Source organism: Hyla sarda, chromosome 3, assembly GCF_029499605.1.
Source record: "Hyla sarda isolate aHylSar1 chromosome 3, aHylSar1.hap1, whole genome shotgun sequence".
Taxonomy (NCBI): Eukaryota; Metazoa; Chordata; class Amphibia; order Anura; family Hylidae; genus Hyla; species Hyla sarda.
Window position 1 is genome coordinate 247,660,929 of NC_079191.1, and position 24,695 is coordinate 247,685,623.

General features: G+C 51.7%; 1 protein-coding gene across 1 annotated transcript in view; it reads left to right on the plus strand.

Annotated features, from left to right (window-relative positions):
- The first annotated feature begins 18,068 nt into the window (after positions 1 to 18,068).
- Positions 18,069 to 24,695, plus strand: part of SLC35F1 (solute carrier family 35 member F1) — a 377,771-nt gene continuing 371,144 nt past the window's right edge. The window contains exon 1 of the mRNA XM_056566424.1: positions 18,069 to 18,684. Within this exon, the coding sequence (XP_056422399.1) occupies positions 18,575 to 18,684 (110 nt within the window). The 5' untranslated portion in view covers positions 18,069 to 18,574. The remainder of the gene's footprint in view (positions 18,685 to 24,695) is intronic.

The following is a 24,695-nucleotide window of genomic DNA, read 5'->3' on the forward strand; positions in this document are numbered from 1 at the left end:
ACAGTATAAATGTATAGTGTAGAGATACACAGTATATAGTGTTATAGTGTTCAGTGTTCCAAGGATGTTGAAATACACAGTATAAATGTATAGTGTAGAGATACACAGTATATAGTGTTCAGTGCTCTGAGGATGTAGAAATACACAGTGTATAGTGTTCAGTGCTCCAAGGATGTAGAAATACACAGTGTAAATGTATAGTGTAGAGATACACAGTGTATAGTGTTCAGTGCTCCAAGGATGTAGAAATACACAGTATAAATGTATAGTGTAGAGATACACAGTGTATAATGTTCAGTGCTCTGAGGATGTAGAAATACACAATATAAATGTATAGTGTAGAGATACACAGTATATAGTTTTCAGTGCTCTGAGGATGTAGAAATACACAGTGTAAATGTATAGTGTAGAAATACACAGTATATAGTGTTCAGCACTCCGAGGATGTAGAAATACACAGTATAAATGTATAGTGTAGAGATACACAGTATATAGTGTTCAGTGCTCTGAGGACATAGAAATACACAGTATAAATGTATAGTGTAGAGATACACAGTGTATAGTGTTCAGTGCTCTGAGGACATAGAAATACACAGTATAAATGTATAGTGTAGAGATACACAGTATATAGTGTTCAGTGCTCTGAGAATGTAGAAATACACAGTATAAATGTATAGTGTAGAGATACACAGTGTATAGTGTTCAGTGCTCTGAGGACATAGAAATACACAGTATAAATGTATAGTGTAGAGATACACAGTATATAATGTTCAGTGCTCTGAGGACATAGAAATACACAGAGTAAATGTATAGTGTAGAGATACACAGTATATAATGTTCAGTGCTCTGAGGACATAGAAATACACAGTGTATAGTGTTCAGTGCTCTGAGGACATAGAAATACACAGTGTAAGGCCCCTTTCACACTGTCATTGCTCCTTGTTGAGAACGGCCGTCAAAGTCTCTTTTTTTCCCCCTAACTTTAACGGCCGTTCTCATGACGGGAAGCAACTGGCAGCAACAGGTCCTGTTGGCTCCCATTTACTATTATGGAGGCCGCCAAGCGTCGTTATGAATAGCGGGAGAAAAAGACAGCACAAGCAGTAATTTTTCTCCCGCTATTCTGCCCGACTCTACCGATGGCTGTAACAATAACGTTTACTAACAGCAGTGTGAAAGAAGCCTAAATGTGTAGTGTAGAATACACAGGGGTTAATTTACTAATAAGTTTACTCAGCTTTTTGGTTGTGTTTTTTTTTAGGCGCACGTCATATGCACCTAAAAATGTGCCTAAAAATCAGAGAACACTCAGGAACCACTCCAAGTTATTTTGCAAACCCAAAAAACAAGGCAGCATAATAAATGTGTGTGTTCCCAACATATTTAAAAAAAACAACAACATATTTACTAACATTTCCTACAAAAAAGTGTTGTAATCTTGGTCTGCAAAACCCTACACTATCATTCTGTTGTAAAAGCCAACGAAAGTGTAGTTAATTTTTAAAAACAGAAAAGAAAAAGCATTTTTTTAATTTTCCAATTTCCAATTAGATGAGATGCTAACATGTATGCTTAGTTTTTCGATTTATATAAATTTGTTGACGCATGTTAAATGTAAATATAGTTCTGTACCTACTTTTTTTTCCCCACTTGCCTAAATTCACATACACCATAACATGCAGCCACGATGTTCTCAGCATTTTTTAAAGGGGTACTCCGGCCGTCACGCCCCCTCCCATAGACTTGCATAGCGGGGCGGGTGACGTCATACGGGGGCGGAGTCGTGATGTCACGATACTCCGGCCCTGTGGTCGCCACCCGGCTGTTTGGGAGCTGGCACCGCAGCTGTTTGGGAGCTGCAGCTCAAACAGGTGGGTGGCGAATACAAGATTGTGGGGGTCCGGATAAGATGTCTCAGGGCTGGAGTACCCCTGTAAGTAGTGAATGTATTGCCAAAGCACTTTACATGTCTAACATAGCAGAAAACCATGCCATTCTTTTATTTTTTTTGGGTGATTTTTATTGTTTAACCGTTGTCTTATTATACACAAGAGAAATAATAATATAAACTTAAATCTAACACTTGACTTTTAATAAGTTAACATAATTTTTTTTGTTTCTAACATGTGTAAGCTGTGTTACATTATTCACACAGTATTATGTACACTTATGTTTTTTCTTTGCTATTTATAACCTATTAACCAAAGAATTCCTCAGTAATACGCTGACGAACTGCTTGAGCTGCGTTATTCACGTGTGGAGATGTATCTTCCACTGCTTCAATTTCTTTTCACCGATCTTCATCAACCTCCCCTTGCAAATGATGTTTAACTGCAATGTTGTGCAGTATACAGCATGCAATGATTATTTGACAAATGCGATTGGTCCTGTAGAATAAAGCCCCTCCAGTTATGTCTAAGCACCGGAAGCTGTGGGTTTGGTTTTGTGATCAATGCGTCTAAAAACCCATGTGCCTAAAATCATGCGCCTAAAAATCCTCCATGTGCCCAAAAAAAAAAACAAAAAAAAAAACCTGTACGCCTAAATAGTAAATGACCAGGGGAATAACTAAAGAGAAAAAAAACAACAAAATAAAAACACTCCAGTATTAGTAAATAAACCCTACTGTGTATTTCTACATCCTCAGAGCGCTGAACACTATCTACTGTGTATCTCTACACTATACATTTATACTGTGTATTTCTACACTATACATTTACACTGTGTATCTCTACACTATACATTTACACTGTGTATTTCTACATCCTCAGAGCGCTAAACACTATATACTGTGTATCTCTACACTATACATTTACACTGTGTATTTCTATGTTCTCAGAGCACTGAACACTACACACTATGTGTTACGCCGAGTGCTCCGGGTCCCCGCTCCTCCCCGGAGCGCTCGCAGCGTTCACCTTGTCGCAGCGCCCCGGTCAGACCTGCTGACCGGGAGCGCTGCGTTAGTGTCTCTGGCGGGGATGCGACCCGCGATGTGGGACACGCCCGCTCGCGGTTTGCACCCCAGTCTTCTCACCCAACCTGTCCTCCGTCTGTTCAGTCCCGGCGCGCGCGGTCCCGCTCCCTAGGGGGCGCGCGCCGGCTCTCTGCGATTTAAAGGGCCAGTGCGCCGCTGATTGGCGCCTGGCCCAATTAGTGCATTCACCTGTGCCCTAGCCTATATTACCTCTCTTCCCCTTCCCAGCATCGCCGGATCTTGTTGCCATTGTGCCAGTGAAAGCGTTTCCTTGTATGTCCCAAGCCAGTGTTCCAGACCTTCTGCCGTTGCCCCTGACTACGATCCTTGCTGCCTGCCCTGACCTTCTGCTACATCCGACCTTGCTCTTGCCTAATCCCTTGTACCGCGCCTATCTCAGCCGTCAGTCGGGGTTGAGTCGCTATCGGGTGGAACGACCTGGGGGTTACCTGCCGCAGCAAGTCCATCTCGCTTTGCAACGGGCTCTGGTGAAAACCAGTAACCCCTTAGACTCCGTTCCCCTGGTACGGCCAACGTCATCACCCCACAGACACAGAGGATCCGCCACCAGTATCCTCACAGTACCCGGATCCTGACAGTAGATCCGGCCATGGATCCCGCTGAGGTCCCGCTGCCAGTTGTCGCTGACCTTACCACGGTGGTCGCCCAGCAGTCTCAACAGCTAGCGCAACATCAGCTGTCCCAGCTGACAGTTATGCTGCAACAACTTTTGCTACAGCTTCAGCAACCATCTCCTCCGCCAGCTCCTGCACCTCCTCCGCAGCGAGTGGCCGCTTCCAGCCTCCGCTTGTCTCTGCTGGACAAATTTGATGGGGACTCTAAACAATGCCGTGGTTTTCTCTTGCAATGTTCCCTGCACTTGGAGATGATGTCGGACCAATTTCCCACAGAACGGTCAAAGATGGCTTTCGTGATTAGTCTCCTGTCTGGGAAGGCCTTGTCATGGGCCACACCGCTCTGGGACCGCAATGATCCTGTCACTGCCACTGTCCAGTCCTTCTTCGCTGAGGTTCGTAGTGTCTTCAAGGAACCAGCCCGAGCCTCTTCTGCCTAGACTGCCTTGTGGAACCATGTCCAAGGAAATTCTTCTGTGGGCGAATACGCCATCCAATTTCGTACCCTCGCCTCTGAATTATCTTGGAACAATGAGGCCCTCTGCGCGACCTTCAAAAAAGGCCTATCCAGCAACATCAAGGATGTGCTGGCCGCACGAGAAATTCCTGCCAACCTGCATGAACTTATCCAATTGGCCACCCGCATTGACATGCGTTTTTCCGAAAGACGCCAGGAGCTCCGTCAGGATATGGACTTTGTTCGCACCAGGCGATTTCTCTCCCCGGCTCCTCTCTTCTCAAGTCCACTGCAATCTGTTCCTGTGCCTTCTGCCGTGGAGGCTATGCAAGTAGACCGGTCTCGCCTGACCCTACAAGAGAGGACTCGCCACCGCAATGAGAATCTATGCCTGTACTGTGCTAGTACCGAACACTTCCTGAAGGATTGTCCTATCCGTCCTCCGCGTCAGGAAAGACGCACTCCGATTCCGCACAAAGTGGAGACAGCTCTAGGTGTGAACTCTGCTTCTCCACGTCTTACTGTGCCTGTGCGGATTTCTTCTTCTGCTAACTCCTCCTTCTCAGCTGTGGCCTTCTTGGATTCAGGCTCTGCAGGAAATTTTATTTTGGCCTCTTTCGTTAATAGGTTCAACATCTAGGTCACCAGTCTCGTCAGACCACTCTACATCGCTTCAGTTAATGGAGAAAAATTGGACTGTACTGTGCGTTACCGCACAGAACCCCTGTTAATGTGCATTGGACTACATAACGAAAAAATTGAATTTCTGGTCCTACCCAACTGCACTTATGAAATTCTCCTCGGCTTGCCTTGGCTCCAACGTCATTCTCCTACCCTTGACTGGACCACCGGGGAGATCAAGAGCTGGGGTTCTTCTTGCCTCAAAAAATGCCTCACGTCTGCTCCCGGCTCCGTCAGTTAAACCCCTGTGGCTCCTCCTATACCAGGTCTTCCCAAGGCCTATCAGGACTATGCCGATGTTTTTTGCAAAAAACAAGCAGAGACTTTGCCACCTCACAGGCCTTATGACTGCCCTATTGACCTCCTTCCTGGTACTACTCCACCCCGGGGCAGGATCTATCCTCTGTCCGCTCCTGAGACTCAAGCCATGTCGGACTACATCCAAGAAAATTTAAAGAGGGGATTCATCCGCAAGTCCTCATCCCCTGCCGGAGCGGGGTTCTTCTTTGTCTCAAAAAAAGACGGTTCCTTACGGCTGTGCATTGATTACCGCGGTTTAAATAAAATCGCTATCAAAAACCACTATCCCCTGCCTCTTATCTCGGAACTCTTTGACCGCCTTCGTGGCGCTAACATCTTCACCAAATTGGACTTAAGAGGCGCACATAATCTCATTCGCATCAGAAAAGGGGATGAGTGGAAAACCGCATTTAATACCAGAGACGGACATTTTGAATATCTTGTTATGCCCTTTGGGCTCTGCAACACCCCCGCTTTCTTCCAGGACTTCGTGAATGAAATATTTTGGGATTTGTTATATACCTGTGTTGTGGTTTACCTGGACGACATTTAGATTTTTTCCTCTAGTCTCGAAGAACACCGCCGCCATGTCCGCCTAGTGCTCCAGAGACTCCGTGAAAATCAATTATATGCCAAGATGGAGAAATGTCTCTTTGAATGCCAATCTCTTCCCTTCCTAGGTTATCTAGTCTCTGGCCAGGGACTTCAAATGGACCCAGACAAACTGTCAGCCGTTTTAGATTGGCCACGCCCCTCTGGACTCCGAGCTATCCAACGCTTCTTGGGATTTGCCAATTACTACCGACAGTTTATTCCGCATTTTTCCACCATTGTGGCTCCGATTGTGGCCCTAACCAGGAAGAATGCCAACCCTAAGTCCTGGCCTCCCCAAGCGGATGAGGCATTCAATCGCCTCAAAACTGCCTTCGCTTCTGCTCCCGTACTCTCCAGACCTGATCCATCAAAACCCTTCTTGCTGGAAATGGACGCCTCCTCGGTCGGAGCCGGAGCCGTACTCCTACAAAAAACTCTACCGGACATAAGATTACTTGTGGTTTCTTTTCTAAAACCTTCGGCGGAAAAAATTACTCCATTGGTGATCGTGAACTTCTGGCCATTAAACTAGCTCTCGAAGAATGGAGGCACCTGCTGGAGGGTTCCAAACACCCGATTGTCATCTACACGGACCACAAGAATCTCTCGTATCTCCAGTCTGCCCAACGTCTGAACCCACGCCAGGCTAGGTGGTCGTTGTTTTTTGCCCGTTTTAACTTTGAGATTAATTTTCGTCCTGCTGACAAAAACATCAGGGCTGATGCCCTTTCACGTTCCTCTGATGCTTCTGAATTGGAAGCCCCCCTGCAACACATTGTACCTCCTGAGTGTCTGATCTCCTCTGCTCCAGCTTCTATCAGACAAACTCCTCCTGGAAAGACTTTCATCCCTCCACGCCAGCGCCTCAAGATCCTCAAGTGGGGTCACTCCTCGCACCTCGCCGGCCATGCTGGCATCAAGAAGTCCATCCAACTCATTTCTCGTTTATATTGGTGGCCTACCCTGGAGGCAGATGTCGCTGATTTCGTTCGGGCCTGTACAGTTTGTGCCCGGGACAAGACTCCTCGCCAGAAGCCTGCTGGACTCCTTCATCCTTTGCCTCTTCCTGAGCTACCATGGTCTCAAATTGCCATGGATTTTATTACGGATCTGCCTTTATCCCATGGCAACACAGTCATCTGGGTGGTTGCTGATCGTTTCTCCAAGATGGCACATTTTATTCCACTTCCAGGTCTTCCTTCAGCGCCACAGTTGGCGAAGCAATTTTTTGTGCACATTTTTCGCCTTCACGGGCTTCCCACGCATATCGTCTCGGATAGAGGCGTTCAATTTATATCGAAATTTTGGAGAGCTCTCTGTAATCAATTAAAAATCAAATTAAATTTCTCGTCCTCCTATCATCCCCAATCCAATGGGCAAGTAGAGAGAGTTAACCAGATCCTTGGTGACTATTTGCGACATTTTGTTTCCTCCCGCCAAGACGATTGGGTTGATCTTCTACCCTGGGCTGAATTCTCGTACAATTTCAAGGACTCTGAATCCTCCGCCAAATCCCCGTTCTTTCTGGAAGGAAACTCAAAAGTCCCTCCTACTGGCCTCATCTCGTATGAAGAAGCATGCCAACAAAAAGAGAAGAACTCCACCTGTCTTTGCTACTGGAGACAAAGTGTGGCTCTCTGCCAAGTATATCCGCTTCCGTGTCCCCAGTTATAAGCTGGGACCACGTTTTCTTGGACCCTTTAAAATCAAGAGTCAAATCAATCCTGTCTCCTACAAACGTCTTCTTCCCCCTTCTCTCCGTATTCCTAACGCTTTTCATGTTTCTCTTCTTAAACCGCTTGTCCTTAACCGCTTCTCTTCCAAGGTTGTCGCTCCAGCTCCTGTCTCTGGCTCCTCCGATGTCTTCACTGTTAAAGAGATTCTCGCATCTAAGACAGTCAGAGGTAAAAAAAAAAAATTCTCTTAGATTGGGAGAATTGTGGACCTGAGGAGAGGTCTTGGGAACCCGAGGATAATATCCTCGACAAGGAGCTCATTCACAAGTTCTCGGGTTCCAAAAAGAGGGGGAGACCCAAGGGGGGGGGGGGGGTACTGTTACGCTGAGTGCTCCGGGTCCCCGCCCCTCCCCGGAGCGCTCGCAGCGTTCACCTTGTCCCAGCGCCCTGATCAGACCTGCTGACCGGGAGCGCTGCGTTAGTGTCTCTGGCGGGGATGCGACCCGCGATGCGGGACGCGCCCTCTCGCGGTTCGCACCCCAGTCTTCTCACCCGACCTGTCCTCTGTCTGTTCAGTCCTGGCGCGCCAGTCCCTGTTCAGTCCCTGCTCCCTAGGGCGCGCGCACCGGCTCTCTGCGATTTAAAGGGCCAGTGCGCCGCTGATTGGCGCCTGGCCCAATTAGTGCATTCACCTGTGCCCTAGCCTATATTACCTCACTTCCCCTTCCCAGCATCGCCGGATCTTGTTGCCATTGCCAGTGAAAGCATTTCCTTGTATGTCCCAAGCCAGTGTTCCAGACCTTCTGCCGTTGCCCCTGACTACGATCCTTGCTGCCTGCCCTGACCTTCTGCTACATCCGACCTTGCTCTTGCCTAATCCCTTGTACCGCGCCTATCTCAGCCGTCAGTCGGGGTTGAGTCGCTATCGGGTGGAACGACCTGGGGGTTACCTGCCGCAGCAAGTCCATCCCGCTTTGCTGTCTGGGCATGCTGGGAGTTGTAGTTTAGCAACAGCTGAAGTCTCCCTGTCTGGTAAGACACTGGCAGAAGGGTCTGTTCACATTATACAAAACGGACAGTGTTAACAGAGCCTTATACCCTTACCAGCCTGGATCCCATCTGTAGCCCCGCCCCTAATTACATCATCAATAGGGGCAGAGCTACACAGACCAGCAGGGACTAGAGGGAGGAAGGGGACTTCTTCATCTTCTGTATACACTATATACAGCTATCTATAGATAGCTGTATATATTGTATACTGCCAAAAGGGTTAACCTACACTGTCCAGCAGTGTAAGTTAACTCTTTCCTTGCCGGGCTGGCTTAGCGCACAGCTCAGCAAGGGGTTAAGTGAGCCAGCAATGTGTATAGTTCTGTAAGTTCTTGTTGGGCAGTAGATATATGATGTATATCTACTGCTCAGCATCAGCTGTTCTCCCGGCTCTGTAGCCTTGAGTCCCCACAGTCACTTCAGGAGGATCGCAGCAGGTGTCAGGAAAAGTGACATCTGCTGTGACCTGTACCTTACTGCAGGTACCACTACTCCCAACATGGAGCACACTTTGCTATAACACTGCACACACTGATTTTTTACATTGATCAATGGGTTCTCATAGGAAACCATTGATCGATGATTCTGCCGCTTGACTGCTCATGCCTGGATCTCAGGCACTGAGCAGTCACTCGGTGATCGGACACCAGGAGGCAGGTAGGGGGACCCTCCTTGTGTCCTACAGCTGTTTGAGATGCCACGATTTCGCCGCTGCAATCCCAAACAGCCCCCAGAGCTAACTGGCGGCTGTTCAGTTTCACTTTAGACACAGCGTTCAACTTCGAACGCCGTGTCTAAAGGGTTAATAGCACGCAGCAACTTGATCATTTAGCCACAGGTCCCGGCCGGGTCCAACCCACTATGATGCGGTCCCGCATTATAGAAAGGGAGTGAGCGAAGGGCGTACAGGTACGCCCTTTGTCCCCAACAGGTTAAGCTCAGAAATGTTTTATTTATACAGTTTTCATTTATCTGGGCACTAGTAACCATGGAATATTTTGTGAGGTGTTTCTGCCAGAATTTTCTGGGATGTTGAATTTGGCGCAAAAATCGGCAATTTTGGCACAAAAAAATCCAATCTGGCTGCAACAAAAAAAATGTTGCCACAAAAAAAAAAAAACAACACTGAATCAATGTCGGTGTGAGGTAACCATGTCAGTGCTGTCTATTTTTTGCATGTCTGTACAAAATGTATCAACCATACCAATCTTGTTGTTACATTTTGCTCAAACATAAACATTCCTTCATGTTTCTACCGTCTGACACATTGGTACGTGCACTCCTCAATGTTCTATATTTGAGCAAAATCTGTTGCCTTTGCGCAAAATTTTAATACCTAAACAAAAAATGTGCAAAAGTAAATTAGTGTGAAAATCATTTTCCTTTCTACTGTATACGAGCACGTAGAGAACATCTATTCTATCAAAAAAGACGGGCACAAAAAAGAGGCACTAAAGTCACAAGAAAAAGGGGTAAACTGAATGATAAATGTCCCCTATTTCTATGTCCTCGGAGCAGCTGAGAGGAGCTGAGGGAGGTGAGAGGAGCTGAGATGAGCTGAGGGAGGTGAGATGAGCTGAGGGAGGTGAGAGGAGCTGAGAGGAGCTGAGGGAGGTGAGAGGAGCTGAGGGAGCTGAGGGAGGTGAGAGGAGCTGAGGGAGGTGAGAGGAGCTGAGGGAGCTGAGGGAGGTGAGAGGAGCTGAGGGAGCTGAGGGGAGCTGAGGGAGCTGAGGGAGGTGAGAGGAGCTGAGGGAGCTGAGGGAGCTGAGGGGAGCTGAGGGAGGTGAGAGGAGCTGAGGGAGGTGAGAGGAGCTGATGGAGCTGAGGGGAGCTGAGGGAGGTGAGAGGAGCTGAGGGAGGTGAGAGGAGCTGAGGGAGCTGAGGGAGGTGAGAGGAGCTGAGGGAGCTGAGAGGAGCTGAGGGAGCTGAGGGAGGTGAGAGGAGCTGAGGGAGCTGAGGGGAGCTGAGGGAGGTGAGAGTTGCTGAGGGAGCTGAGGGAGCTGAGAGGAGCTGAGGGGAGCTGAGGGAGCTGAGAGGAGCTGAGGGGAGCTGAGGGAGGTGAGAGGAGCTGATGGAGCTGAGGGGAGCTGAGGGAGGTGAGAGGAGCTGAGGGAGGTGAGAGGAGCTGAGGGAGCTGAGGGAGGTGAGAGGAGCTGAGGGAGCTGAGAGGAGCTGAGGGAGCTGAGGGAGGTGAGAGGAGCTGAGGGAGCTGAGGGGAGCTGAGGGAGGTGAGATGAGATGAGGGAGCTGAGGGAGCTGAGAGGAGCTGAGGGGAGCTGAGGGAGGTGAGAGGAGCTGAGGCGGAGCTGAGGGAGGTGAGAGGAGCTGAGGGAGCTGAGGGGAGCTGAGGGAGGTGAGAGGAGCTGAGGGAGCTGAGGGAGGTGAGAGGAGCTGAGGGAGCTGAGGGAGGTGAGAGGAGCTGAGGGAGCTTAGGGAGGTGAGAGGAGCTGAGGGAGCTGAGGGAGGTGAGAGGAGCTGAGGGAGCTGAGGGGAGCTGAGGGGAGCTGAGGGAGCTGAGAGGAGCTGAGGGAGCTGAGGGGAGCTGAGGGAGGTGAGAGGAGCTGAGGGAGCTGAGAGGAGCTGAGGGAGCTGAGAGGAGCTGAGGGAGGTGAGAGGAGCTGAGGGGAGCTGAGGGAGGTGAGAGGAGCTGAGAGGAGCTGAGGGAGCTGAGAGGAGCTGAGGGAGGTGAGAGGAGCTGAGGGAGGTGAGAGGAGCTGAGGGAGCTGAGAGGAGCTGAGGGAGGTGAGAGGAGCTGAGGGAGCTGAGAGGAGCTGAGGGAGCTGAGAGGAGCTGAGGGAGCTGAGAGGAGCTGAGGGAGCTGAGAGGAGCTGAGGGAGGTGAGAGGAGCTGAGGGAGGTGAGAGGAGCTAAGAGAAGCTGAGGGGAGCTGAGGGAGGTGAGAGGAGCTGAGGAAGGTGAGAGGAGCTGAGGGAGGTGAGAGGAGCTGAGGGAGGTGAGAGGAGCTAAGAGAAGCTGAGGGGAGCTGAGGGAGGTGAGAGGAGCTGAGGGAGGTGAGAGGAGCTGAGGGAGGTGAGAGGAGCTAAGAGAAGCTGAGGGGAGCTGAGGCAGGTGAGAGGAGCTGAGGGAGGTGAGAGGAGCTGAGGGAGCTGAGAGGAGCTGAGGGAGCTGAGAGGAGCTGAGGGAGGTGAGAGGAGCTGAGGGAGGTGAGAGGAGCTGAGGGAGCTGAGAGGAGCTGAGGGAGGTGAGAGGAGCTAAGAGAAGCTGAGGGGAGCTGAGGCAGGTGAGAGGAGCTGAGGGAGCTGAGAGGAGCTGAGGGAGGTGAGAGGAGCTGAGGGAGCTGAGAGGAGCTAAGGGAGGTGAGAGGAGCTGAGGGAGCTGAGAGGAGCTGAGGGAGGTGAGAGGAGCTGAGGGAGCTGAGAGGAGCTGAGGGAGCTGAGAGGAGCTGAGGGAGGTGAGAGGAGCTGAGGGAGGTGAGAGGAGCTGAGGGAGGTGAGAGGAGCTAAGAGAAGCTGAGGGGAGCTGAGGGAGGTGAGAGGAGCTGAGGGAGGTGAGAGGAGCTGAGGGAGGTGAGAGGAGCTGAGGGAGGTGAGAGGAGCTGAGGGAGCTGAGGGAGGTGAGAGGAGCTGAGGGAGCTGAGAGGAGCTGAGGGAGCTGAGGGAGGTGAGAGGAGCTGAGGGAGCTGAGGGGAGCTGAGGGAGGTGAGATGAGATGAGGGAGCTGAGGGAGCTGAGAGGAGCTGAGGGGAGCTGAGGGAGGTGAGAGGAGCTGAGGGGAGCTGAGGGAGGTGAGAGGAGCTGAGGGAGCTGAGGGAGGTGAGAGGAGCTGAGGGAGCTGAGGGAGGTGAGAGGAGCTGAGGGAGCTGAGGGAGGTGAGAGGAGCTGAGGGAGCTTAGGGAGGTGAGAGGAGCTGAGGGAGCTGAGGGAGGTGAGAGGAGCTGAGGGAGCTGAGGGGAGCTGAGGGGAGCTGAGGGAGCTGAGAGGAGCTGAGGGAGCTGAGGGGAGCTGAGGGAGGTGAGAGGAGCTGAGGGAGCTGAGAGGAGCTGAGGGAGCTGAGAGGAGCTGAGGGAGGTGAGAGGAGCTGAGGGGAGCTGAGGGAGGTGAGAGGAGCTGAGAGGAGCTGAGGGAGCTGAGAGGAGCTGAGGGAGGTGAGAGGAGCTGAGGGAGGTGAGAGGAGCTGAGGGAGCTGAGAGGAGCTGAGGGAGGTGAGAGGAGCTGAGGGAGCTGAGAGGAGCTGAGGGAGCTGAGAGGAGCTGAGGGAGGTGAGAGGAGCTGAGGGAGCTGAGAGGAGCTGAGGGAGGTGAGAGGAGCTGAGGGAGCTGAGAGGAGCTGAGGGAGCTGAGAGGAGCTGAGGGAGGTGAGAGGAGCTGAGGGAGCTGAGAGGAGCTGAGGGAGCTGAGAGGAGCTGAGGGAGGTGAGAGGAGCTGAGGGAGGTGAGAGGAGCTAAGAGAAGCTGAGGGGAGCTGAGGGAGGTGAGAGGAGCTGAGGAAGGTGAGAGGAGCTGAGGGAGGTGAGAGGAGCTGAGGGAGGTGAGAGGAGCTGAGGGAGGTGAGAGGAGCTAAGAGAAGCTGAGGGGAGCTGAGGGAGGTGAGAGGAGCTGAGGGAGGTGAGAGGAGCTGAGGGAGGTGAGAGGAGCTGAGGGAGGTGAGAGGAGCTAAGAGAAGCTGAGGGGAGCTGAGGCAGGTGAGAGGAGCTGAGGGAGGTGAGAGGAGCTGAGGGAGCTGAGAGGAGCTGAGGGAGGTGAGAGGAGCTGAGGGAGGTGAGAGGAGCTGAGGGAGGTGAGAGGAGCTGAGGGAGCTGAGAGGAGCTGAGGGAGGTGAGAGGAGCTAAGAGAAGCTGAAGGGAGCTGAGGCAGGTGAGAGGAGCTGAGGGAGCTGAGAGGAGCTGAGGGAGGTGAGAGGAGCTGAGGGAGCTGAGAGGAGCTGAGGGAGGTGAGAGGAGCTGAGGGAGCTGAGAGGAGCTGAGGGAGGTGAGAGGAGCTGAGGGAGCTGAGAGGAGCTGAGGGAGCTGAGAGGAGCTGAGGGAGGTGAGAGGAGCTGAGGGAGGTGAGAGGAGCTGAGGGAGGTGAGAGGAGCTAAGAGAAGCTGAGGGGAGCTGAGGGAGGTGAGAGGAGCTGAGGGAGGTGAGAGGAGCTGAGGGAGGTGAGAGGAGCTGAGGGAGGTGAGAGGAGCTGAGGGAGGTGAGAGGAGCTGAGGGAGCTGAGGGAGGTGAGAGGAGCTGAGGGAGCTGAGAGGAGCTGAGGGAGCTGAGGGAGGTGAGAGGAGCTGAGGGAGCTGAGGGGAGCTGAGGGAGGTGAGATGAGATGAGGGAGCTGAGGGAGCTGAGAGGAGCTGAGGGGAGCTGAGGGAGGTGAGAGGAGCTGAGGGGAGCTGAGGGAGGTGAGAGGAGCTGAGGGAGCTGAGGGAGGTGAGAGGAGCTGAGGGAGCTGAGGGAGGTGAGAGGAGCTGAGGGAGCTGAGGGAGGTGAGAGGAGCTGAGGGAGCTTAGGGAGGTGAGAGGAGCTGAGGGAGCTGAGGGAGGTGAGAGGAGCTGAGGGAGCTGAGGGGAGCTGAGGGGAGCTGAGGGAGCTGAGAGGAGCTGAGGGAGCTGAGGGGAGCTGAGGGAGGTGAGAGGAGCTGAGGGAGCTGAGAGGAGCTGAGGGAGCTGAGAGGAGCTGAGGGAGGTGAGAGGAGCTGAGGGGAGCTGAGGGAGGTGAGAGGAGCTGAGAGGAGCTGAGGGAGCTGAGAGGAGCTGAGGGAGGTGAGAGGAGCTGAGGGAGGTGAGAGGAGCTGAGGGAGCTGAGAGGAGCTGAGGGAGGTGAGAGGAGCTGAGGGAGCTGAGAGGAGCTGAGGGAGCTGAGAGGAGCTGAGGGAGGTGAGAGGAGCTGAGGGAGCTGAGAGGAGCTGAGGGAGCTGAGAGGAGCTGAGGGAGGTGAGAGGAGCTGAGGGAGGTGAGAGGAGCTAAGAGAAGCTGAGGGGAGCTGAGGGAGGTGAGAGGAGCTGAGGAAGGTGAGAGGAGCTGAGGGAGGTGAGAGGAGCTGAGGGAGGTGAGAGGAGCTGAGGGAGGTGAGAGGAGCTAAGAGAAGCTGAGGGGAGCTGAGGGAGGTGAGAGGAGCTGAGGGAGGTGAGAGGAGCTGAGGGAGGTGAGAGGAGCTGAGGGAGGTGAGAGGAGCTAAGAGAAGCTGAGGGGAGCTGAGGCAGGTGAGAGGAGCTGAGGGAGGTGAGAGGAGCTGAGGGAGCTGAGAGGAGCTGAGGGAGCTGAGAGGAGCTGAGGGAGGTGAGAGGAGCTGAGGGAGGTGAGAGGAGCTGAGGGAGGTGAGAGGAGCTGAGGGAGCTGAGAGGAGCTGAGGGAGGTGAGAGGAGCTAAGAGAAGCTGAGGGGAGCTGAGGCAGGTGAGAGGAGCTGAGGGAGCTGAGAGGAGCTGAGGGAGGTGAGAGGAGCTGAGGGAGCTGAGAGGAGCTGAGGGAGGTGAGAGGAGCTGAGGGAGCTGAGAGGAGCTGAGGGAGGTGAGAGGAGCTGAGGGAGCTGAGAGGAGCTGAGGGAGCTGAGAGGAGCTGAGGGAGGTGAGAGGAGCTGAGGGAGGTGAGAGGAGCTGAGGGAGGTGAGAGGAGCTGAGGGAGCTGAGAGGAGCTGAGGGAGGTGAGAGGAGCTGAGGGAGGTGAGAGGAGCTGAGGGAGGTGAGAGGAGCTGAGGGAGGTGAGAGGAGCTGAGGGAGCTGAGAGGAGCTGAGGGAGGTGAGAGGAGCTAAGAGAAGCTGAAGGGAGCTGAGGCAGGTGAGAGGAGCTGAGGGAGCTGAGAGGAGCTGAGGGAGGTGAGAGGAGCTGAGGGAGCTGAGAGGAGCTGAGGGAGGTGAGAGGAGCTGAGGGAGCTGAGAGGAGCTGAGGGAGGTGAGAGGAGCTGAGGGAGCTGAGAGGAGCTGAGGGAGCTGAGAGGAGCTGAGGGAGGTGAGAGGAGCTGAGGGAGGTGAGAGGAGCTGAGGGAGGTGAGAGGAGCTAAGAGAAGCTGAGGGGAGCTGAGGGAGGTGAGAGGAGCTGAGGGAGGTGAGAGGAGCTGAGGGAGGTGAGAGGAGCTGAGGGAGGTGAGAGGAGCTGAGGGAGCTGAGAGGAGCTGAGGGAGCTGAGAGGAGCTGAGGGAGCTGAGAGGAGCTGAGGGAGGTGAGAGGAGCTGAGGGAGCTGAGAGGAGCTGAGGGAGCTGAGAGGAGCTGAGGGAGGTGAGAGGAGCTGAGGGAGGTGAGAGGAGCTAAGAGAAGCTGAGGGGAGCTGAGGGAGGTGAGAGGAGCTGAGGAAGGTGAGAGGAGCTGAGGGAGGTGAGAGGAGCTGAGGGAGGTGAGAGGAGCTGAGGGAGGTGAGAGGAGCTAAGAGAAGCTGAGGGGAGCTGAGGGAGGTGAGAGGAGCTGAGGGAGGTGAGAGGAGCTGAGGGAGGTGAGAGGAGCTGAGGGAGGTGAGAGGAGCTAAGAGAAGCTGAGGGGAGCTGAGGCAGGTGAGAGGAGCTGAGGGAGGTGAGAGGAGCTGAGGGAGCTGAGAGGAGCTGAGGGAGCTGAGAGGAGCTGAGGGAGGTGAGAGGAGCTGAGGGAGGTGAGAGGAGCTGAGGGAGGTGAGAGGAGCTGAGGGAGCTGAGAGGAGCTGAGGGAGGTGAGAGGAGCTAAGAGAAGCTGAGGGGAGCTGAGGCAGGTGAGAGGAGCTGAGGGAGCTGAGAGGAGCTGAGGGAGGTGAGAGGAGCTGAGGGAGCTGAGAGGAGCTGAGGGAGGTGAGAGGAGCTGAGGGAGCTGAGAGGAGCTGAGGGAGGTGAGAGGAGCTGAGGGAGCTGAGAGGAGCTGAGGGAGCTGAGAGGAGCTGAGGGAGGTGAGAGGAGCTGAGGGAGGTGAGAGGAGCTGAGGGAGGTGAGAGGAGCTAAGAGAAGCTGAGGGGAGCTGAGGGAGGTGAGAGGAGCTGAGGGAGGTGAGAGGAGCTGAGGGAGGTGAGAGGAGCTGAGGGAGGTGAGAGGAGCTGAGGGAGGTGAGAGGAGCTGAGGGAGCTGAGGGAGGTGAGAGGAGCTGAGGGAGCTGAGAGGAGCTGAGGGAGCTGAGGGAGGTGAGAGGAGCTGAGGGAGCTGAGGGGAGCTGAGGGAGGTGAGATGAGATGAGGGAGCTGAGGGAGCTGAGAGGAGCTGAGGGGAGCTGAGGGAGGTGAGAGGAGCTGAGGGGAGCTGAGGGAGGTGAGAGGAGCTGAGGGAGCTGAGGGAGGTGAGAGGAGCTGAGGGAGCTGAGGGAGGTGAGAGGAGCTGAGGGAGCTGAGGGAGGTGAGAGGAGCTGAGGGAGCTTAGGGAGGTGAGAGGAGCTGAGGGAGCTGAGGGAGGTGAGAGGAGCTGAGGGAGCTGAGGGGAGCTGAGGGGAGCTGAGGGAGCTGAGAGGAGCTGAGGGAGCTGAGGGGAGCTGAGGGAGGTGAGAGGAGCTGAGGGAGCTGAGAGGAGCTGAGGGAGCTGAGAGGAGCTGAGGGAGGTGAGAGGAGCTGAGGGGAGCTGAGGGAGGTGAGAGGAGCTGAGAGGAGCTGAGGGAGCTGAGAGGAGCTGAGGGAGGTGAGAGGAGCTGAGGGAGGTGAGAGGAGCTGAGGGAGCTGAGAGGAGCTGAGGGAGGTGAGAGGAGCTGAGGGAGCTGAGAGGAGCTGAGGGAGCTGAGAGGAGCTGAGGGAGGTGAGAGGAGCTGAGGGAGCTGAGAGGAGCTGAGGGAGCTGAGAGGAGCTGAGGGAGGTGAGAGGAGCTGAGGGAGGTGAGAGGAGCTAAGAGAAGCTGAGGGGAGCTGAGGGAGGTGAGAGGAGCTGAGGAAGGTGAGAGGAGCTGAGGGAGGTGAGAGGAGCTGAGGGAGGTGAGAGGAGCTGAGGGAGGTGAGAGGAGCTAAGAGAAGCTGAGGGGAGCTGAGGGAGGTGAGAGGAGCTGAGGGAGGTGAGAGGAGCTGAGGGAGGTGAGAGGAGCTGAGGGAGGTGAGAGGAGCTAAGAGAAGCTGAGGGGAGCTGAGGCAGGTGAGAGGAGCTGAGGGAGGTGAGAGGAGCTGAGGGAGCTGAGAGGAGCTGAGGGAGGTGAGAGGAGCTGAGGGAGGTGAGAGGAGCTGAGGGAGGTGAGAGGAGCTGAGGGAGGTGAGAGGAGCTGAGGGAGCTGAGAGGAGCTGAGGGAGGTGAGAGGAGCTAAGAGAAGCTGAAGGGAGCTGAGGCAGGTGAGAGGAGCTGAGGGAGCTGAGAGGAGCTGAGGGAGGTGAGAGGAGCTGAGGGAGCTGAGAGGAGCTGAGGGAGGTGAGAGGAGCTGAGGGAGCTGAGAGGAGCTGAGGGAGGTGAGAGGAGCTGAGGGAGCTGAGAGGAGCTGAGGGAGCTGAGAGGAGCTGAGGGAGGTGAGAGGAGCTGAGGGAGGTGAGAGGAGCTGAGGGAGGTGAGAGGAGCTAAGAGAAGCTGAGGGGAGCTGAGGGAGGTGAGAGGAGCTGAGGGAGGTGAGAGGAGCTGAGGGAGGTGAGAGGAGCTGAGGGAGGTGAGAGGAGCTGAGGGAGCTGAGAGGAGCTGAGGGAGGTGAGAAGAGCTAAGAGAAGCTGAGGGGAGCTGAGGCAGGTGAGAGGTGCTGAGGGGAGCTGAGGGAGGTGAGAGGAGCTGAGGGGAGCTGAGGGAGGTGAGAGGAGCTAAGAGAAGCTGAGGGGAGCTGAGGGAGGTGAGAGGAGCTGAGGGGAGCTGAGGGAGGTGTTACGTCCTCTCTGCCCTGCTCTGCCTTCAGCAATCTTCTGAGGGGAGGAGCGAACACAGACTTGTATAGGACACAAGATAGACCGAAGGTGCCGCTGTCCAGCACTTACAGCTTCTGAAATACAAGCTCAGGTGTCCGCGGTGCAGGAGCGGGTGGTGACTACAAGTCCCGTCATGCTGTTGGGCATTACTGATAGCCGGTGTCATTCGTGAATCCAAAGACCCCTGTTCGGGCGCCCTCTGCTGATCTACGTCGGTTGTGTCGTGTAGAGAGGGGAGCACAGCCCACCAGCCTTGCAGCTCCGCCGCACACCTCCCTTCTCCTCACTGACTCCGGTTAGATAGGCTGCTCGGTGCTCTCCGGGGAAGAGTTAGATACCTGTCCCCTGCATCCATCACTCCGCATGTGAGGCTGCTGTCCGGACATCCCTGGGCTCTAAGCAACTGTGTGACTTGTCCCGTTGTGGCACCTCGGAACCTGTGGCTGCCATCCCTCCAGTGTGCAGTGTCCTGGGTGGCATCTCCTCTCTGTGGGAGCCGGAAGATGCGCCCTGCCCTCTGAGACTGGAACAGCAATGATTCCCGAGCAGGCAAACCATGTCGTGTCCACCATCGAGAACCTCCCGGCGGAGAGCATCTCCACCAGCCCCCTTCCCCTGCAGAGGCTGAGGAAAGTCTTTAACAGGTGAGAGGGGACAACTAGGGCAAAGTCATCTGATGGAGCTAGGGCTTAGTTCACACTGAGCTGCATGGGACTTGTACAAGGGCTTTTATTTATGAGCCTTATATCAGTCTAATGGGGTCTATGGGTAATGTGTGTCCTGCTAGCTGTGGAATAGCATTGGCTAGTGCAGTGTCTCCCAACCAGGGTGCCTCCAGCTGTTGCAAAACTACAACCCCCAGCATGCCCGAACAGACGAAGCCTGGGGGGTTATGTAATGTATATCCCACTGGGGGGCAATGTAATGTGTGTCCTGCTACCACTGAAATAGCATTATCTAGTGCAGTGTTTCCCAACCAGGGTGCCTCCAGCTGTTGCTAAACTACAACCCCCAGCATGCCCGAACAGCCGAAGGCTGGGGGGTTATGTAATGTATATCCCACTGGGGGGCAATGTAATGTGTGTCCTGCTACCACTGAAATAGCATTATCTAGTGCAGTGTCTCCGAACCAGGGTGCCTCCAGCTGTTGCAAAACTACAACCCCCAGCATGCCCGAACAGACGAAGCCTGGGGGGTTATGTAATGTATATCCCACTGGGGGGCAATGTAATGTGTTTCCTGCTACCACTGAAAAAGCATTATCTAGTGCAGTGTTTCCCAACCAGGGTGCCTCCAGCTGTTGCAAAACTACAACTTCCAGCATGCCTGAACAGCCGAAGGCTGGGGGTGGGGGTTATGTAATGTCTGTCCGACTGGGGGGCAATGTAATGTGTGTCTTGCTACCAGTGAAATAGCATTATCTAGTGCAGTGTCTCCCAACCAGTGTGCCTCCAGCTGTTGCAAAACTACAACTCCCAGCATGCCCAAACAGCCGAAGACTGGGGGGGTTTATGTAATGTACATCCGGGGTGCAATGTAATGTGTGTCCTGCTACCAGTGAAAAAGCATTATCTAGTGCAGTGTCTCCAAACCAGGGTGTCTCCAGCTTTTGCAAAACTACAACTCCCAGCATGCCCGAACAGCTGAAGGCTGGGAGGTTATGTAATGTCTGTCCGGCTGGGGGGGCAATGTAATGTGTGTCTTTATACCAGTGAAATAGCATTGGCTAGTGCAGTGTCTCCTAACCAGGGTGCCTCCAGCTGTTGCAAAACTACAACTCCCAGCATGCCCGGACAGTCTAAGGCTATCCGGGCCTGCTGGGAGTTGTAGTTTTGCAACAGCTGGAGGTACCCTGGTAGGGATAGGCTAGACTAGGCGAAGGAAATCCCTAGATCCTCCAGTGCAAGCCTTGGACTATTCATAGCAGCAGATCAATCACTGCTCAGGTTTACCCAGCCCCATACTGCTAAGAATGACAAGCTGCAAGGAAGAATAGGCTTCCTGGAGTCAGCCTTCTACCAGGCTTTGCCTGATGCTGTTTGGGTTGTTTGAAGTAACAATTTACAATGTTCTTTTTATTGTATCATTTACTGTGTTCAAAGTAACAATTTATGGAAGTGTAAATATTTAATACAAGCAAGATGCTGTTATAATAAATAGTAAGATGTTACATTATACCACGAATTATAGTGGTGGTCCTGGATGGATGGATGGATGTGTGATTACTATGCCCTGTTTAAGATATATATATATATATATATATATATATATATATATATTCATTTGTTTTCTTAGTAAGCAGAAAGGATCTTGGATCGTCACAAGTTGTTACTACTATCCATAGTTGTTGTAAGTTGGAAGGTTACCTTGAGTATCTTACCATAAAATATTTAGTTTACAGACTGTTGTCTCTTATGAGATGTGCTGCAGTTTTATTCAATGATATTGTAAGGTTAGGTTCACATGTGCATATTTTCTGTAGCAAAACCAGCAGCAGAAAATATGCAGCAGATCCTGTAAGTGTTAACATACCTTTTTATGTTATTTTTTTGCTGTAGATTTGCTTCAGCAAATGTTGCTGCCCATTGACTTCGATGGGTAGCAAAATCTGCTACAGCAGATGATACTCACGTTTGAACGCACCCTTAAGTTATGTTCACACTTACAGGCTCTGCTGCATATTTTCAGCTGCTGGTTTTTCTACCCGTTGAAGCTAGCAAAGGGTAGCAATGGGTAGTTTTGGGTTGCAAAACCAGCAGCAGAAAATATGCAGCAGATCCTGTAAGTGTGAACACACCTAAGGGTGCGTTCACACAGGCATATTTTTTAATGTAGATTTGCTTCAGAAAATTTTGCTGCCCATTGACTTCAATGGGTAGCAAAATCTGCTACAGCAGATGATACTCACGTGTGAACCACCCATAGGGTATGTTCACACGTACAGGATCTGCTGCATATTTTCTGCTGCTGGGTATGCTACCCGTTGAAGCTAGCAACGGGTAGCAATGGGTAGTTTTGCGTAGCAAAATCAGCTTTATGCAGCAGATCCTGTACATGTGAACAAACCCTATTAGCATATTGTTATTGGAACTGATTCCTCTATGTCTTATAGAACTGGTCATGTTCTATATTATCTTTTAGAGAGACAAATGTATTGTCTTCTATGATGTTGATAACCTTGCCTTAGAAGCCCTACGTTATAACTATGTGCATTGGCTACAATACAGTGTCCACATTGACAATATTACACATATATCCAAACCCCTTAATAGTGACTACTTGAATGGTATAATAGCAGCGTCACTCTAAAATATGTATTGTTTTTCTCCATTCAATATGTCTCTTCTTCATTTCTGATTGGGTTTGCACCTCCAACTGAGTTTTCAGGCTTTGCGGTCTATTCAGTAGTCCCTCAACATACATCGTTTGTTGAAACCATCGTATGTAGAGGCATCCGTGCAATGTAAAGTATAGGACAGTGGTCTACAACCTGCGGACCTCCAGATGTTGCAAAACTACAACACCCAGCATGCCCGGACAGCCAACGGCTGTCCGGGCATGCTGGGTGTTGTAGTTTTGCAACATCTGGAGGTCCGCAGGTTGTAGACCACTGTTAGACGAAGTTGTATTCACCTGTCCCCGCCGCTCCGGACCGTCACCGCTCGTCACTGCTGCCCGGGATGTCGTCGTCCATCGCTGTCGCCGCGTCCCCGAGGTGTCCCCAACGATCCAGTAAGGCCTCTGCTTCCCCGGCATCCGCGCTCTCCGTCACCGCCATCACATTGCTACGCACGCCGCTCCTATTGGATGATGGTACGGCGTGCGCAGCGACGTGATGACGACGATGGGGAGCGCCGACGATGAAGAGGATCCCGAAGAGGACGCGCCGGAGCCCCGAGGACAGGTGAGGGACCATCACCGGAGCTCACGGGGCACTGTAAACGCCTATCCGGTGGCAGCTGAAGCAGTCTGCGCTGCCGGATAGCCGTTTATGCGCTGGCCCCGACATACAAAAGCATCGTATGTTGATGCTGCCTTCAACATGCGATTGCCTCTGAGAGGCCATCGTATGTTGAAATGATCGTATGTCGGGGCCATCGTAGGTCGAGGGGTCACTGTACTTCTATGATGTGAGAGATCTCTAACAACTCTACTTGCGATGTAATATTTTGTAACAATGGAATATTTGTGAGATAAGTTGGTCTATTACTCTCCTTACTGTCTGGGTAGATTAGTTTACACCACTTTAACTGTCCTCCCTTTCTCTGTCTGGTACCATCTGTATGTTGTGCCTTTTTTTTTTTTTTATCAGTGTTGGTTCCCTGATGAACCTATTAGTATTATACATTGGAAACGCGTCGGCACCTGTACTTTAGGCACAAACATGCAGGCGTCTAAGTGTCGTTTTTAATTGTTTTGTTTAGGTTATTTGTGCTAGTTACAGTTTCCTGGAGTGGCGAGTCTATACACCAAGCAGGGCTAACTGTTTATCACCTCTATCTACTATTCTGTCCATCCCACTTGTACTGATTACCATATTTTGCACATGGTGATAATTATCCTTGTTTGCACATTTTTCACTTTTGCCACTTTACTGTACACGCGATTATGTACCTATGATTATGCACTGATTTGGCGCACTTTAAAAATGCTATAAGCTATTTTCCAATGTATATACTGTTGTATATTCTTATGATATAATATTCTGAATGTAAATGGTCACTTATGGATCACCCCTATTTATATGCTGCACATTCACTCTGTTACCATGCTTGAAAATGGTCACACGTGGCGACCGAAACGTCGCACTTTGGACGGAATGAAATAATCCTACTTTTTCACCTGAATTGGTTCACTATTCTAGTTTGTTGTTTTGTCCCTCACTTGACTATAGGTCAGAGAATGGCACCATGGTTGAGGCCACCCTGTTAAGGAGGTGGGTCCCTCAAAGGGCAGGGTCAGAGGGTGGCAAGGTTATAGAGCTGATCTATTATCCATCTTACCCACCCCTGCTGGCCTTTGTGGCCTGTTACCATAACAACTGTTACATAGTAACATTATCAAGGACCTGACTTGGTAAACCAGGGACTATGCACTAGAGGTTTTTGGTTTGTTTGTACTGATTTTGGGGGTATGTTTTATGTTCTATCTCTGTCTGGATATTTATTTTATCTAGCAGCCTAGTAAAATATATGTTTTATTTCTTATACCATTTATTTTGATCAGAGTTTAATTGTCGGTGAAACACCATGGGGGAGAGTTATCAAAACCTGTGCAAAAGTTGTCTAGTTGCCCATAGCAACCAATTAACTTGTTTCTTTCATTTTTCACAGGCCTTCCTAAAAATGAAAGAAGCTGGCTGATTGGTTGCTATTGGCAACTGGGAAAATTTTCCTCTGCACAGGCTTTAAGAAATCTCCCCCGATCTGTATAGACTGAGAGTGAAGTTTTTGGTCTTTCAGCATTTTCAGTCCTGTGAGGCTGGGCAGTTAAAGGGGTACTCCGGTGAAAAACTTTTTTTTTTTTTTAAATCAACTGGTACCAGAAAGTTAAACAGATTTGTAAATTACTTCTATTAAAAAATCTTAATCCTTCCTGTGCTTATTAGCTGCTGAATACTACAGTGGAAATTCTTTTCTGTTTGGAACACAGAGCTGTCTGCTGAATCACGAGCACAGTGCTTTCTGCTGACATCTCTGTCCATTTTAGGAACTGTCCAGAGTAAAAGGAAATCCCCATAGCAAACATATGCTGTTCTGGACATTTCCTAAAATGGACAGAGATGTCAGCAGAGAGCACTGTGCTTGTGATGTCAGCAGAGAGCTCTGTGTTTCAAAAAGAAAAAAAATGTCCGCTGTAGTATTCAGCAGCTAATAAGTACAGGAAGGATTAAGATTTTTTAATAGAAGTCATTTACAAATCTGTTTAACTTTCTGGCACCAGTTGATTTAAAAATAAAAAATAAAATAAGTTTTTCACTGGAGTACCCCTTTAAATAGCTATGAAACAAAACCTGTAAGCAGAAGAGCTGCAGAAGATAACCCTGTATTGTACTTTATCAATGTTAATGCCTGGCTTAACACTACATAAGGAGCAGCCTTACAGAGCCTTATGCCCCATCCCCCTTTCCATGCTACCAACAATGGGCAAAATTTCTATTTTAGAAATTCATTCAGCACAAGTCAATATGATTTACATAAATCCTGTTCAAAATGCTCTGGACCAAAAAATACATTACATGGCACAGAATTGGGCTATTAAATAATTACAGAATAAATACATACTCCAGAGTAACCCCAGACTCCTGTGCAAATACAGTGGTCCCTCAACATACGATGGTAATCCGTTCCAAATGGACCAGCGTTTGTTGAAACCATCGTATGTTAAGGGATCCGTTCAATGTAAAGTATAGGGCAGTGGTCTACAACCTGCGGACCTCCAGATGTTGCAAAACTACAACACCCAGCATGCCCGGACAGCTAACGGCTGTCCAGGCATGCTGGGAGTTGTAGTTTTGCAACATCTGGAGGTCCGCAGGTTAAAGACCACTGGTATTGTAGGTTATACTCATGTGTCCCCACCACTCCGGACCGTCACCGCTCGTCACTGCTGCCCTGTATGTCGCCTTCCATCGCTGTCGCCGCATCTCCGGGGT